At 41.6% G+C, this 16,580-nt stretch overlaps 1 protein-coding gene across 2 annotated transcripts in view; it reads right to left on the bottom strand.

Moving 5' to 3' along the window:
• Nucleotides 1-16,580, bottom strand: part of PSME4 (proteasome activator subunit 4) — a 97,234-nt gene that overhangs the window by 68,172 nt on the left and 12,482 nt on the right. The window contains exons 4-7 of one of the 2 annotated variants that reach the window (XM_028725082.2): nt 16,494-16,553; nt 10,282-10,326; nt 4,090-4,239; nt 715-778 (exon numbers count right to left, since the gene is read on the bottom strand). In XM_028725082.2, coding sequence (XP_028580915.2) covers nt 715-778; nt 4,090-4,239; nt 10,282-10,326; nt 16,494-16,553 — 319 coding nt within the window. The remainder of the gene's footprint in view (nt 1-714; nt 779-4,089; nt 4,240-10,281; nt 10,327-16,493; nt 16,554-16,580) is intronic. The other variant, XM_028725083.2, reaches the window with a different exon arrangement.

Below are 16,580 nucleotides of genomic sequence, written 5' to 3'. Positions count from 1 at the left end.
TCCACCGTCCCTCAGACCATGTGGCGGGCCGGACTATATTTTGAAAAAAAAAAAAAAAGAACGAATTCCTATGCCCCACAAATATCCCAGAGATACATTTTAAATAAAAGGACACATTCTACTTATGTAAAAACGTGCTAATTCCTGGACCGTCCACAGGGCGGGTTGAGAAGGTGATTGGGCTGCATCCGGCCCACGGGCCTTAGGTTGCCTACCCCTGGCTTAACGTGATGTTCACATGCAGCCTATGTCTGCCCCAGGCTTGAAAGCTAACACAATGCTGATGTGAGAAATACAAAATTCAAGGGCCTGATGTCATGCTTTACAAAACTCTGACTAAAAACAGTTCAATAATATTTATGGCAAACAAAAATAGAGCCCTTTGCCAGAGCCATATGATTTCTCTGCAAATTAAAAGATCGTAGTAAACTGGTATGATTTGAAAGAATTAGAAAGTACACCCATTTCAATGGCCTAGATTTTGACTTTCAGCTTGGAAAAACATTACAAAAAGGTTACAAAATGAAATTTTCACAAGTAACAATGTAAACAGGAAGAAGAACCCAACCAACAATGGGCTTCTTTATTCAACTACTGGGCACATACGAATCCTAAATAATCACAGCCCACCCTATAACTAATATTCCTGGTCCAATTGCAACACTTTGGTGACCAGGGGGAGTGGGGGAAAGAAGCCAAAGCAGGAATACTTACTCCTTCCCACTGCGGAAGATTCTGAACTGAAACCCACAGGCCTAGAAACTCATCAAACCAGAGCCTGCAAGGCAATGAAATCAAGCAATCAGATTTGTTGCTACGCCAAATTCATCGTTTCCATTCTTAATAATAAACAATGCTCCCACCCTGATCATAGTAACAATTAATGCTCGGTATTCAAAATATGAAGTGCTATATAAATATTAAATGGCACACATAATTATCTCAGAAATCATTACACCATCCAATAATGTCAGTCATTATTAGTTATCATGCAGATGGTAGATTGTTAAGAGCAGCTTGCTTAAGGCCAGTCAGAGAGCATATGGATGAAGAAGAAGAAATTAAAATGGGTGTTTCTGACTCTGACTGAAAGTTTCAGGCACTTTTCCTAGTTTCATACAGAATGTCATCAAAATATGTCCTGTAGGAAAAACCTTTTTTTTTATCAGTGGCCCCCAACTCCCAATACTGCTTTATCCCTTGGCACTGTTGTCCCCCTTCCCACTCAAATAATTTCTAAACCCACAGTTGGATAATTGAAATTTGATTGTTTTACAGCTGCTCCAGACTCCCATTGCTATATACATACATACAATATATACATACATACAACTATATACATACATCCCATTGCTATATACATACACTGGCGCATGCCTATTAAGAAGTATTTGCCACTACTGGTCACAGAGCGTTTGAAACAATGGCAAGGTGCCGCTTGGAGAATCCACTGAGATGTTCAATCACTCAACAATCAATCACATCTGAAGGAGGAAACTCAAACGGCAACACACCTTCAAGCCATGCGGCAAGGCTACCAGGAGAAAATACGATAGGAGAAAGCTGGTATTCAGAGACTCAGGAAAGGGAATGACTTTTTGTCGTACTAACCATAAAGAGGTCATTTTATGTTCCATTTTATAGAGATGGTGACATGCCTAAAGCAACTCAAAGCTCATAAACAAGCAAGCATAAATCTATAGCGCATACTGAACTTGTCAATTTACTGGCTTGCAAAATAGCCACTGTCTGGTCACCCATGACAAGTAAGAATTGCCTCCAGGTGATCAGGTGGGATATGTTACAACCGTTAGGGTGTTTTGTTTTGGGTTGGTTTTTTTAGGTTACAAGTGGCGTATGTATGTATGTATGTATGTATGTATGTATGTATGTGTATAAGTGCTACTAACGGTTTTGGATTTGTAAAATTGATTGAGGACTTCAAAGAGAGGTGAGATGCCAGCAGCACAAAATCACTTTTCCATACAATCATTCTTGTACCCAAACCTTAGAACCCTGTGCTTGGAACTAAGTCCTGCTGGCTGGAAGGGAGCTTACTTTGAAGGAAGTGCTGTCAACATTAGAAGCTAAAAAGCAACAACGTAAGCTCAGTATACGACTTAAAAACAAAGCAAAAGCCTCAAAATGCACAAAATAGCAAAGTATGGTAAACAATATGACTGACACACACACACACACACACACACACAGAGAGAGAGAGAGAGAGAGAGAGAGAGAGAGAGAGAGAGAGAGATAATATCAATAAACCAGAGTGAGTCCATATGGAAAAGGCACCCTCCTTGAATCTAGGAAGTCCAAATATATATATATAACATTTGCTATGATGGGGTGTGGCTTATCAGTGTTTGCCACCCATCAGGATGAAAGCAACCACTTATAAAGCTATGCAAGGAACTCAAGGATGGGACACAGTCCAGAGGAGAGGCATTCTGGGGACAGGCACTTTAGTAAGTGTGGCTTAATATGACCTTGAAGTGATAAGCCCAAAGAGAAACAGAACTGAGATATGAAGCCACTTAATGAGAACATTCAAGGACAGCCTGAAACAGCTTGGAGATAAATATGGTGCTGTCTCAATTGATGAAGGCAGAAAATATGAGGAAGCATAGTTTCTGAATGTCTATTACGCCTAGCTGTACAGTTCGCTATCCAACTTTTGACTGTATTCCATAGCCGCATCTATATTAACACACGCAGATTGATTTTGTTCTCTCCACTCCCTACCATGTGATTTCTAAGAGATAATTTCAAACTTATTGGAGACATATTCTGCTAAGAAATCCACTGGGGGGGAATGCTCCCACCCATCAACTTCTAATTACTCCCCAGACATACGTATATGTACAAATATTCCCCCAATCTTTTAGCAACAGTTGCTTGATAAAGAAGCTGCAAATTCTGAAGGAGCCAGAATAAAATACACTTATGCCAAAGTCTGCAGCTTAGGTACATTGGGAACAGATCCTGATCACTCAAGAAGCCACGGCTGAGATACAATGAGCTTCTGTAAGTGTGGCCAACTTCTAGGGCATGACTAAGGCAATATTTTTACTCTCCGCCCCCCCCCGCCCCCCCAAATTGCAAGCCTCAATGTCACATCACAAACTGCTTTTGAAACTCTCCTCATTCAAAACAAGCTTGCCTAGTGGCACAGGGATATGCTGTTTGAGAAATGCAAGCCTGAAGCACCTTTGGACGCAACTAGTCATGCAAATACTTGCATCAATGCATGGTTCCCTTAAACCTGCTTTGTATTTCCTTGCTGACAAACTAAAAAAAGATTCAAAAGAGCCACAGTCCAATCATTAGAAATTTTAACCCTTGGCATCATTATCATAGCACTGAAATGTGCAGGAATTGAAAGCCAAATTGAAACATGCCAAATCTATTCACACATGTCAATGACCGGAACCTCTTTAATCAAAGGAATGCCAGCTCCAGGATTGTGGGAGTCCATGAACAAAGCAGGGAACAGGTAAGTTAGGAAAACAAGAGTTCTCTCATGCTGCCTCTGACCTTCCTAAGCACATCTTGCAATATGAAAAAAGTAGTGCACTTGGGATAATGGGAATTTTGCCAGTTTTGAGCTACCAGCGAATGCACAGCCTTACCTCCCTTTGGAGACAGGCACTGGAGCCTGAACCAAAAGTCTAGACATTAAAAGGCTTGGTTTGTTTAAGGCTTAGGGCTCCAATATGATTCTGCACCCAAATCAAGTTATTACAGTTGGTACATCAGTCAATAAAAAGCAGTATTATTGCTGTAGAAATAAGAGAGTCAGGCAATGCTGCTCAATATCAGGAACTCATTTGCTTCCCACTCAAGAAATAGAACTTTAATTGAAATACACACACACACACACAAATAGTATCAATTGTAAGAGAGTTAATTCTGGAGATCAGCTCTCAGGTAAACTGATTAGATCATTCCTGTTACAAACAGGCATTCAGAATGTAACTCTACAATGAAGTACACGGTGCAGTTCATTACATATATAATTTATTCAAAAGCCTTCCATGCAATAGATTGCTCGGTGAGAACATCTTGAAGTAACTAAGACCAACTCACCTAAAACCTTTGTGGTGGAGTTCTGGAGGAAGAGTGGTAGGCAGAAACAGTTCAAAGTAAGTGATGGCCTTCTGCATAGTAACATCAAAAGGGCACATTAGTGGCCGCCATTCATCTAGCATCTCGGCTGTTGCATTTTCGGGGAAATAACTAAAGGGAAAGAGGGATGTGATGGGTTGGCTCATATGCACAAGTGGTACTTCAGCAACATATATAATCAGATTGATAGAATTCACTGACATCATTATTATTATTATTATTATTATTATTATTATTATTATTATTATTTATTATTTGTACCCCGCCCATCTGGCTGGGTTTCCCTAGCCACTCTGGGCGGCTTCCATAGAAACCAAAAAACACTAAAATATCATACATTAAAAACTTCCCTGAACAGGGCTGCCTTAAGATGTCTTCTGAATGTCAGGTAGTTGTTTATCGTTTTGACATCTGATGGGAGGGCGTTCCACAGGGCTGGCGCCACTACTGAAAAGGCCCTCTGCCTGGTTCCCTGAAGCTTTGCTTCTCGCAATGAGGGAACCGCCAGAAGGCCCTTGGTGCTGGACCTCAGCGTCCGGGCAGAACGATGGGGGTGGAGACACTCCTTCAGGTATACTGGGCCGAGGCCGTTTAGGGCTTTAAAGGTCAACACCAGCACTTTGAATTGTGCTTGGAAACGTACTGGGAGCCAATGTAGGTGCAGTGATAGAAGCCACTAAGATCAGGCGTCATTTTAAACAGCATTGGAGAGAATGAAGGAAAGGTGATCATGGTAGCTAAACAGGACCTCAGTGTACAGAGGCAATAAGCCCTGAAAACCAGTAACAGAGGGAGGGGGCAAAAGAAGATGGGAATGCCATCACTTGCATGGCCTGACTGTGGCCATCCCTAAGGTATCTGGCTGGATGCTATTCTAGATGGACCTTTGGCCTGTTGCAGGAAGACAAAACAGATGTTCTTTTGAGAACTGGAAGCAGGAGAAAGATAGAGAGATCATGCATTAAAAGAGTGCATGAGGGGATTGTAGTGATGTGCAGGCAGGTCTCCCAAGCAGAGCCCAGAAGCTATGCTCCCACCCTACAGCCACACATTTGGTGAAAGCCAAACTCTAACTTTGCTCATAAAATGTGTGGCGGTATAGATAATCTCACAATAAAGAATAGTTTGTGTCACTTAAATATTTAAGTGTTTAATTAAGTATTAATTAGGAAGATTAAGTGTTTTTTAATGTACGTAAATTTGCTTTTTCTTCTTTTTTCTGTATTTTCTTTTTTCTTAATTGTTTTTTCTTTAATTTTCTTTTTGTAGTATGTACATGAAAGGGTTACAGTATGTCAGATTAAGATTAACCTGACCCAACTACTTTTGTTTATGAATGAGATGGAAGTAGTTCTTAACACAAGGAGTCATAGAATCATAGAATCATAGAGTTGGAAGAGACCACAAGGGCCATCGAGTCCAACCCCCTGCCAAGCAGGAAACACCATCAGAGCACTCCTGACATATGGTTGTCAAGCCTCTGCTTAAAGACCTCCAAAGAAGGAGACTCCACCACACTCCTTGGCAGCAAATTCCACTGTCGAACAGCTCTTACTGTCAGGAAGTTCTTCCTAATGTTTAGGTGGAATCTTCTTTCTTGTAGTTTGGATCCATTGCTCCGTGTCCGCTTCTCTGGAGCAGCAGAAAACAGCCTTTCTCCCTCCTCTATGTGACATCCTTTTATATATTTGAACATGGCTATCATATCACCCCTTAACCTCCTCTTCTCCAGGCTAAACATGCCCAGCTCCCTTAGCCGTTCCTCATAAGGCATCATTTCCAGGCCTTTGACCATTTTGGTTGCCCTCCTCTGGACACGTTCCAGTTTGTCAGTGTCCTTCTTGAACTGTGGTGCCCAGAACTGGACACAGTACTCCAGGTGAGGTCTGACCAGAGCAGAATACAGTGGCACTATTACTTCCCTTGATCTAGATGCTATGCTCCTATTGATGAGGCCCAGAATTGCATTGGCTTTTTTAGCTGCCGCGTCACACTGTTGGCTCATGTCAAGTTTGTGGTCAACCAAGACTCCTAGATCCTTTTCACATGTACTGCTCTCAAGCCAGGTGTCACCCATCTTGTATTTGTGCCTCTCATTTTTTTTGCCCAAGTGCAATACTTTACATTTCTCCCTGTTAAAATTCATCTTGTTTGTTTTGGCCCAGTTCTCTAATCTGTCAAGGTCGTTTTGAAGTGTGATCCTGTCCTCTGGGGTGTTAGCCACCCCTCCCAGTTTGGTGTCATCTGCAAATTTGATCAGGATGCCCTTGAGTCCATCATCCAAGTCGTTGATAAAGATGTTGAATAAGACCGGGCCCAAGACAGAACCCTGTGGCACCCCACTAGTCACTCTTCTCCAGGATGAAGAGGAACCATTGATGAGCACCCTTTGGGTTCGGTCAGTCAGCCAGTTACAAATCCACTGAGTGGTAGCATAGTCAAGACCGCATTTTACCAGCTTCTTTACAAGAATATCATGGGGCACCTTGTCAAATGCCTTGCTGAAATCAAGGTAGACTACATCCACTGCGTTCCCTTCATCTACCAGGCTTGTAATTCTGTCAAAAAACGAGATCAGGTTAGTCTGACATGACTTATTTTTCAGAAATCCATGCTGACTATTGGTGATCACAGCATTCCTTTCTAGGTGCTCACAGACTGTTTGCTTAATGATCTGCTCCAGAATCTTCCCTGGTATTGATGTCAGACTGACTGGGCGGTAATTATTTGGGTCCTCTCTTTTCCCCTTTTTGAAAATAGGGACAACATTTGCCCTCCTCCAGTCTGCCGGGACTTCGCCTGTTCTCCAGGAATTCTCAAAGATGACTGCCAGTGGTTCTGAAATCACATCTGCCAGTTCTTTTAATACTCTTGGATGCAGTTCATCTGGCCCTGGAGACTTGAATACATCTAGACTAGCCAAGTATTCTTGTACTATCTCCTTAGTTATTCTGGGCTGTGTTTCCTCTGCTGAATCATTTGCTCCAAATTCTTCAGGTCGGGCATTGTTTTCTTTATCGGAGAAGACTGAGGCAAAGAAGGCATTGAGGAGTTCAGCCCTTTCTGTGTCCCCTGTTTGCATTTCACCATCTTCTCCTCTGAGTGACCCCACGGTTTCTTTGTTCTTCCTTTTGCTACGAACATACCCATAAAAGCCTTTTTTGTTGCTTTTAACCTCTCTAGCAAGCCTGAGTTCATTTTGTGCTTTAGCTTTTCTGACTTTGTGTCTACACGCGCTGGCTATTTGTTTGAATTCCTCTTTGGTGGTTTCCCCCCTTTTCCATTTTTTGTACACATCCTTTTTTAATCTTAACTCAGTTAAAAGTTCTTTAGATAGCCACCCTGGCTTCTTTAGGCACCTTCCATGTTTCCGTCTCATTGGTATTGCCTGAAGTTGTGCTTTTACTATCTCCCTCTTAACAAACTCCCAGCCATCTTGAACTCCCTTTCCTTTTAGTATTACTGTCCATGGGATCTCACCCAGCACTTCCCTAAGCTTTATGAAGTGGGCTTTCTTAAAGTCGAGAAATTGAGTCCTAGTATGCTTGGCTGCTCCTTTCCGCTGTATAGTAAACTTCAGAAGAGCATGATCACTCGCGCCTAATGATCCTTCCACTTCTACCCCACTAACCAGGTCATCAACATTGGTTAGGACCAGATCTAAAATGGCTGTTCCTCTTGTTGCTTCTCCCACTTTCTGGACAATGAAGTTGTCTGCAAGGGCAGTGAGGAATCTGTTTGACCTTATGCTCTTGGCTGAGTTTGACATCCAACAAATATCCGGGTAATTGAAGTCCCCCATTACTACTATCTCCCTTCCTTTTGCATGCTTGGCCATCTGATCCAGGAAGGCATCATCTATGTCCTCCGTTTGGCTTGGGGATCTATAGTAAACTCCCACAATGAGGTCACTGTTATTCTTCTCTCCCTTAATTTTGACCCAAATGCTCTCACTTTGGCTTTGAGGTTCTAAATCTTGGATCTCTTCACAGGTATACACATCCCTGACATATAACGCCACTTCTCCTCCTTTCTTGTCTGGTCTGTTTCTTTGAAATAGATTGTATCCCTCCATTATTACATTCCAATCGTGGGATTTATCCCACCAGGTTTCAGTGATTCCTATTATGTCATATTTAGTTTGCTGTACCAGGAGCTCAAGCTCATCTTGTTTATTTCCCATGCTTTGCGCATTAGTGTACAGACATTGAAGTCCATTAATCATTCCCCCGTGTCTCTTATTTAAGGATTTTCTCCTCCCACCACTAGGTCTGCATGCTCTTTGCTCCATTCGGTCTATGACATTTGGATGATCATCTTCATCAATTGATAGACTCCTACCTTCAGGAGCACTGTCTCCCTCCCCCACATTAGTCAGTTTAAAGCCCTCCTGATGAGGTTTCTGAGATTTTTTGCAAAAACATTCCTCCCAACCGTTGTGAGGTGCAGCCCATCGCTTGCCAGAAGTCCATCTTCAAGAAACTGCATTCTGTGATCTAAGAATCCAAACCGTTCCTGTTTGCACCATTTGCGAAGCCAGTTGTTCACTTCCACTATTTTTCCCTCTCTCCCTGGGCCACGTCGTTCAACTGGGAGGACAGATGAGATGACAATTTGTGCATTTAATTGCTTCAATTTCCTGCCCAGAGCCTCGTAATCTCTTTTGATCTTCTGGAGGCTATTGCTTGCAGTGTCATTGGTTCCCACATGAACCAAGAGGAAGGGGTATTTGTCAGTGGGTTTTATGATTCCTTGCAGTCGTTCAGTTACATCTTGGATCTTAGCCCCGGGGAGACAGCACACTTCCCGAGACATCTTGTCAGGCCCACAGATCACTGCTTCTGTTCCCCTCAGTAGGGAATCCCCTATCACCACTACACGCCTCCTCTTAGGTCTGGTCGGGGTTCTTCTGTGAGCTGTCGGTTCCAAGGTCGCCTGGACATTCCCAGAGGACTGCCTTTGCTCCTCGTCTTCATATACCTGATCGACTGTAATGAGGGAGAGATCCTCAAATGGAGTCTGCTCTTCGTCTTCCATGCTAGGGGAAAGGACCTCAAAGCGATTGCGTATTTCTAAACAATCAGAGCGAACCCTGGGCCTCCTACTTCTTTGAGTCACGTTTCTCCATATATCTGGCTCCTGTGTTGGTGAACTAGCCACCTTCTCAGGGGAGTCCCCTGTCTCTTCCTTGGTGGAGACGGTGTGCTCTGTTGCTTCCAAGAAGAGTTCCAGCTCTCTAATTCTTTGGAGCGTAGCTACACGTTCCTCCAGTTGCTGGACTTTGTCTTTTAAGAGGGCAATCAACATGCAATTGCTGCAGGTAAAGCTGCCTGCAACCTTTGGCAAGATGGCAAACATTGCGCAGGAACCACAGGCAACTGCAGCTGTTCCCTCACCCTCCATCTTGGGAACGTGTCGTTGGGGGTGACTACAGAGGTCCTCTATCATAAAAAGTGTGGAGACAGGACAAATAAATCCCTCCCAAAAAACCTAGGTCTCCCCCAACAAATGTTTGAGACTAGCTCCCCTAAATCTAAAATATGGATCAAACTGCGCGCGCCGCTAGGCGCGCGCCACTGCCCTAAAGCTCTGATAAGCTCCTCCCACAGCTAATCACCTACCTCAACAGAAGCCCTGCCCCCTCTGACCTTTGCACAGAGAGAGCAGCTAAACAGCCACAAGAAACTCACACCTACCTCAACAGAAGCCCTGCCCCCTCTGACCTTTGCCCAGAGAGAGCAGGTAAACAGCCACAAGAAACTCACACAGGAAAACCCTTTTAGAGTCTTCTAAACAAAAATATGTTCATGTCAAAACTGACATATTTATTAACCACAAATAACTATAGTCTCCACTACTGAGTAAGCGGGATGGGAGGCCTAAAAAAACTTACACAATTCTCAGGAATGCATGTGTTCTATTTTCCACCAGTAGCTTCATGAATTTAAAAGTGCAGAATCTGAAGGGCTTCTGTTGCCCACTGCTGATGGCAAAACCCCATAAACACACAGGACTTCCCCCGCTTCCATAAAAGGCTAATGGGAATGCCCCCTTACCCACATGCAGAGCTATTTTGCCATTTAAGGCTTTAAAGAGAAAATATTTCTCTTTAAGAAATACATAATGGCTTTGAAAGCTGTTAAAAGTACTTACGGTCTACAGTTTTTCACGAGGGTTTTCAAAACACTTTCTACAGAGCTAAAAAAAGAAAGAGAGGGAGAGAAAGGTTAGGTAAATTACATCATCCTATTTCAAGTGAAGTATATCAAGACAATTGCCTGATTGGGCAAAGATTACGGTGATACTGATGCAATTAGACATCTTCTTGTGTGCATGCAGCAGCTAATCTTCCTTTACTCTACAGACCTAATTACAAGGATTAAAGCTGATCTGCCCGATTCCTGACTCTGCTCTTTACTTCTCCTTCAGTATCTGTTGGGACATATAAGAGGAACCACCAATATAACAACTTATTTGATTGTATGAAGTTTACGGCATGCAATGCCTTAAGAGAGAATATTATGAAAATGATATACAGGTGGTACATGACTCCAGTCAAGCTTGCAAAAATCTATCATTTGCCCAATAATAAATGTTGGAAATGTAAAGAAACTGAAGGTACATTCTTTCACCTTTGGTGGACGTGCCCAAGGATTAAGGCTTTCTGGGAGATGATATATAATGAAATGAAAAAGGTATTTAAATATACCTTCCTGAAGAAACCAGAGGCCTTTCTCCTGGGCATTGTCGGCCAATTGGTGCCAAAGAAGGATAGAACTTTTTTTATGTATGCTACGACAGCAGCAAGAATTATTGCAAAGTATTGGAAGACACAAGATCTACCCACTCTGGAAGAATGGCAGATGAAGGTGATGGACTACATGGAACTGGCAGAAATGACCGGCAGAATCCGAAACCAGGGAGAAGAGTCGGTGGAAGAAGACTGGAAGAAATTTAAAGACTATCTACAGAAATATTGTAAAATTAATGAATGTTAAAATGATGTTGGATGGAAAGTTATGTGGTTTTTAGCTATAACGCTATAAGGAGTATGAAAAAAATGGGCTATCAACAGTCAAAAATTCAATGTTACATATTATTTTAAGATTAAAGAGTAGGATAAACAAAGAGGGGAAGGATTTGCTGAACTGACAAATTGAACTGGAATACAAAAAGGGAGGTGTGAGGAGGTCCGGGAAATAAGCAAATGAAAGAAAGTGATGGAAAGATGGAATTGTTTTTTATCTATTTTTACTTTGTATTTTTATTTTTTATTTTTTCATTTTGTAAAATTCTAATAAATATCTTTTTTTAAAAAAAACTTATTTGATTGTGTCATGTTCTGAACTAAGCAACTGTTTCAGGTTTTGAAAGAGAGAATGAGAAGTCACGTAATAGTCGATAAGAGCTCTGGGATAAAATAAGTTGACTAAAAAGTATCTTGCATAAGGTATATTTCTAAAATGCATCAGCTCAACCTAATACAGAAAATGTGTCTATCTCCTGAATAAGTCATCCCTGGACCCTGATAACAGCTATTGATGGACTGCAAATACCCTCTTTATTGGACACAATGCTTCTCTTAAAGAGTAATTAAGTTACTATAAAATAATCCGAATAAGAGCATGCTAGCCCTCGAAGTTAAATCTTTAAACTGAATCAATGCCTCTACCAGACAAAATGAGCCAAGAGAGACATTTCCGTGTAAAGAAGAAGCTATTTAATAATTTCTCTAACAATAATAGTTTACACTACCTACCAAACATGCATTTCATTTTCACCTGATGAAAATAACCTGCTCTAGTTGGTTTAGTAATTTGACGCATCAGTCATGAGTATTTCATTTTTACTTTTAAAATTTCATTTTCATTTTTGCTTTGTTTTGGCAAGAATGGAGCTGGACGAAGGCAGAGTGAAGCAGAAAGAGGCAACGCTAGAAAAAATAAAAGACAAAATGGTCCAGGTCTCAGATTCATGTATTCCTAAACCAGGGGTAGGCAACCTAAGGCCCATGGGCCGGATACAGCCCAATCACCTTCTCAATCCGGCCAGAGGATGGTCCGGGAATCAGCATGTTTTTGCATGAGTAGAATGTGTGCTTTTATTTAAAATGCATCTCTGGGTTATTTGTGGGGCCTGCCTGGTGTTTTTACATGAGTAGAATGTGTGCTTTTATTAAAAATGCATCTCTGGGTTATTTGTGGGGCATAGGAATTCGTTCATCCCCCCCCCCCCAATATAGTCTGGCCCCCCACATGGTCTGAGGGACGGTGGACCGACCCACGGCTAAAAAAGGTTGCTGCCCCTGTCCTAAACCTTACAGGTGACTAAGATGATAAGAGCTTGTGGATGGGGTAAGCACTCCTGCTTAAGAAGAAGGGTCATAGTATGGAAGATCCTTTTCTTTCCACCTTCGTCTATGGCCTTCTATACCTCAAAGTGCCTTTTCTCATCTATGGTTGGTGTGCCAGCTATACCCTTTCTTGGATAAAGATGATCTTGCCACAGTGATTCATGCTCTTGAAATGTCAAGGTTAGATTGTAGTAACATGCTAAGCAAAGGTCTAACTTTGAAGAGTGTTTGGGTAATTTTAACTGATTCACAATACTGTACGTTGACAATGTGATTGACAGGATATACTGCACTGAGCACATTACATGAATATTGAGAATATAGTTATCCACATTTCTGTCCAATTTTAAATGCTGTTTTTGATCTTTATAGTCCCAAGTTGTTCAAGACCGGAGCATTTTAGTTGCTGCTCGTCTGTTTAGCATTTATTTTGGGTTTTTAGTTTGTTTTAGGTTTATGTACAAATATACAAAAACTGAACTGATGCTGTTAAACTGAACTGTGGCAAAGCTGGGCAGAGATGCTTAAAAACAAATCTACCTGCCAATGTTTCTCACTTTTAATTCACTCATTTTTCTACGCTTTGTAACCAGAAGACATGGACACATATACTATGACATCGGCTGTTTCTGTCCAATAATTATAAACACAGAAAGTTTAAGAAGTGCAGAGTGTTAGCCCTCAATGTCATCTATGAACTACTAAAGTTACATAAAAAGTAGAGTGAAAATAAGCAGTAATGTGATTATCATTGCTATTCAGAGCTACACTGTAGTGCATTTGTGAAGGTGAAATCTTTGACAGTGGTTGACTCAGATTATTCAAGCTGCTAAGCACACAAAGCAATTTTTAATTCAGCTTCTCTGAGGAAAGGGAAAGCTGCCACTTCGGGGGAAATTAAAACTTCACGGAAGTGATAGGCAGAGACTAGAAATTTTGGGAGTTAAGGAAGCTAAGCAATAGAGTGTGGTGGCAAGAAGGCTGAAAGAAGGGCCCAAATGCAGAACCATTTGAGTCAATAAATAGTGGCTGATCATGCAAGTCAAATATCTTGTTTGGCAGACCCTGACTCCCCTCTTGCCATAGTAAGAGGGGTGAGCAAGATCAAACCCTGAGAATGAACAAAGGATTGAGAAAGAAGGAAGGGTGGTTGTTGTTTAGTCGTTTAGTCGTGTCCGACTCTTCGTGACCCCATGGACCAGAGCACTCCAGGCATTCCTGTCTTCCACTGCCTCCCGCAGTTTGGTCAAACTCATGCTGGTAGCTTCGCGAACACTATCCAACCATCTCGTCCTCTGTCGTCCCCTTCTCCTTGTGCCCTCCATCTTTCCCAACATCAGGGTCTTTTCCAGGGAGTCTTCTCTTCTCATGAGGTGGCCAAAGTATTGGCGCCTCAGTTTCAGGATCTGTCCTTCCAGTGAGCACTCAGGGCTGATTTCCTTAAGAATGGAGAGGTTTGATCTTCTTGCAGTCCATGGGACTCTCAGTCTCCTCCAGCACCATAATTCAAAAACTTTAGAATGAAAGGAGGGACATAACAGATGCAGCAACATCCATTATGCGACTAGTAAAGTGTTTGAAACAAGGTATGCTTTCAAACAGGGCAAAGTAAGATAAAACAGCATGGCCATATCAAGATGTACTTTTCTTCTTTGTTCTGAAAGTCATGGTGGATTTCTAGCAAAGCCTCAAGAATGTGGAAGAGCTAGCAGCATTTTAAACAACTAGTTGGTGCAATAGAAGATCTCACATCACCTACTCATCTGTGTCTCATTTCATGGTATCTATATGGTTATAAACACTGTGCTCTATGAAGGACAGGAAGAGCTTATACCTCTCAACAGCTGCTCATGCTCGTCTATCACCATGGAATTGAAGAATAGGAACCCTGCCTCCTCTCACCTTTCCATAATTAAACATACTAGTGGAGATGTCTCAGAGCTTATGAACACCAGATTCTACTTACAAGTGCTGCCATAATAGTCTGCTGAAGCACAGCCAACAAAGACTTTGGGAGCATCTTAAAGATGAACTAATTTATTATGGGGTACAATGGAGTCACAACATGCCATGAGACAGATAGGCTGAAGCACACCAGATTGTTAACCAAGAAAATTCTAGAGAATTATAGGTTGGGATAATCCTTCAGGAATACTGGAGCAATCCAATAAAGATTATATAACTAGGCTCCTGAAAAATATTTAATAAAGACTCCCACGCAAACTTAATCATCATAAGATAGGAGGACAGGTCGGAACTATAACTGGTCGATGAACAGGAAGCAGAGGGAGAGAGTAAACCAACAGATCTCACAAGAGAGGTAAACAAGCATCGGTGGTCTGTACTGAGTCATACACCATTTGACATTGATAAGTGATTTGGAGTCAGAGGTGAGCAGTGACATAAGCAAATTTATAGATGAAGCCAACTTATTCGTGACGGTGAAAATGCAGGTACTCTACAAATAGCACCAAAGATCTTTCCAAACTGGGAGAAAAGGGGAAGAAAACTGCAAACGAGGTTCAATATAAATAAGCAAAAATCCTAGACTCAAGCATTCTGAGGACGTGGAAATGTTTTCAAAATATGCATAGTCTGGGGGGCGGGGGGAGATTCAACTAGGACCAGAGATAACCAGATCCAAATCCCCACTCAGCAATGAAGTTTTGGGTGACCTCAGGCCAGTACCTACCACACAGGGTTGATATAATGATAAAACGGAGGAGAACACGCATTATGCCCTAAGCTCCCAGGGAAAAGCTGGAGTCACTCAGCGAAATGGAATGTCCAAAGATTTCAAAAGTCTTTTAATTGTTTTTTATATACCTTATTACCGTCAAAAGATGTGATGATAGCCAACTGGCTATTGTTGTTGTTGTTGTTGTTGTTGAGTTGTTTAGTCGTGTCCGACTCTTTGTGACCCCATGGACCAGAGCACGCCAGGAACTCCTGTCTTCCACCTGGCTATTACTGGCTATTACATGGGGCAAATTCATGGAGGAAACTGGCTTCACATGGGACAAATTCATGGAGGAAATGGAATCACCATGTCCAGAGGCTGTATGCCTTAGAATGCTAGTTGGTGGGGGGACAAAAACTGTGGGAGGGCTCCTGCCATTATGACTTGCCCTGTTTGTGGGCTTCCTCAAAGCACCTGCCTGACCACTGTGAGAAACAGGACACTGGACGAGATGGAACCCTAGTCTGCTCCAGCGACACTTTTCTACCAAGGATGCTTTAAATATATAACTTACTTCGATATATTTCCCAGAACTGAACCTGCAACTTTGGAAATTACTAATCCCATGTATGTCAAACAAATGTGTAAATATTTCATGTTTAGTTAATGAGTTCTGGGAAAGATGCTGCTGGTTTCCCAGTACTGGGGGGGGGGGGGGACTTGCTTTAGATAAATAAAAAAAGGAATGGCTCCGGAAAAAGGTTGATGGAACACTTTTTGGTTGTTAACGTGAACAGAGATTTTACAAACTACAGAACCTTCTCTAGCAATGTCAAATGTTTTTATTTTAAGGCTGGAATCCTAAACATACTTACCAGGAAATAAAACCCATCAAACTAATGCACAGAATTGCACTGCAAGTCTTAACCCAAAAATTATTTTAAAAATTCAACCAACTCTCTTCATCATTCTTTCTCTTTTAGCATTCCACCAAGCTTTGTGGAAAGTTAAATTCATGCATTTCTAAGCTTTGTGCAAATTATGGCTAATAATTAAAGCACTACATTCACCATAACTTTTAAATTTACTAGTCAACAGAAATTAGCAGATAGCCATATTTTCAGCCACTTCACACAGAATGTATTTTCTCACAAGTAGGCTTAAATACAGTGCGACATTCCCATAAACTGTGGTGTAATGTTAACATTGGGGGTTTTTTTTCCAGTTTTAAAAAAGTTACATGTATGTGACAAGTGTTACAACTGAACAGGCCATGCAAGAAGATAATGCTTCGGCCAGAACTAAATAAACAAAAAAAAAATGTGTCCTTACCACCTATGTAAAACATTAAGCACAAATGTTTTAGGTGAAGACAAGCCTGGTCGACATGAACTGAACATAAAGAAGAAAGGTTTAAAA

Source organism: Podarcis muralis, chromosome 3 (genome assembly GCF_964188315.1).
Source record: "Podarcis muralis chromosome 3, rPodMur119.hap1.1, whole genome shotgun sequence".
NCBI lineage: Eukaryota > Metazoa > Chordata > Lepidosauria > Squamata > Lacertidae > Podarcis > Podarcis muralis.
The sequence above is the reverse complement of the archived record's forward strand: the minus strand, read 5'-3'. Positions and strand labels throughout refer to the sequence as shown.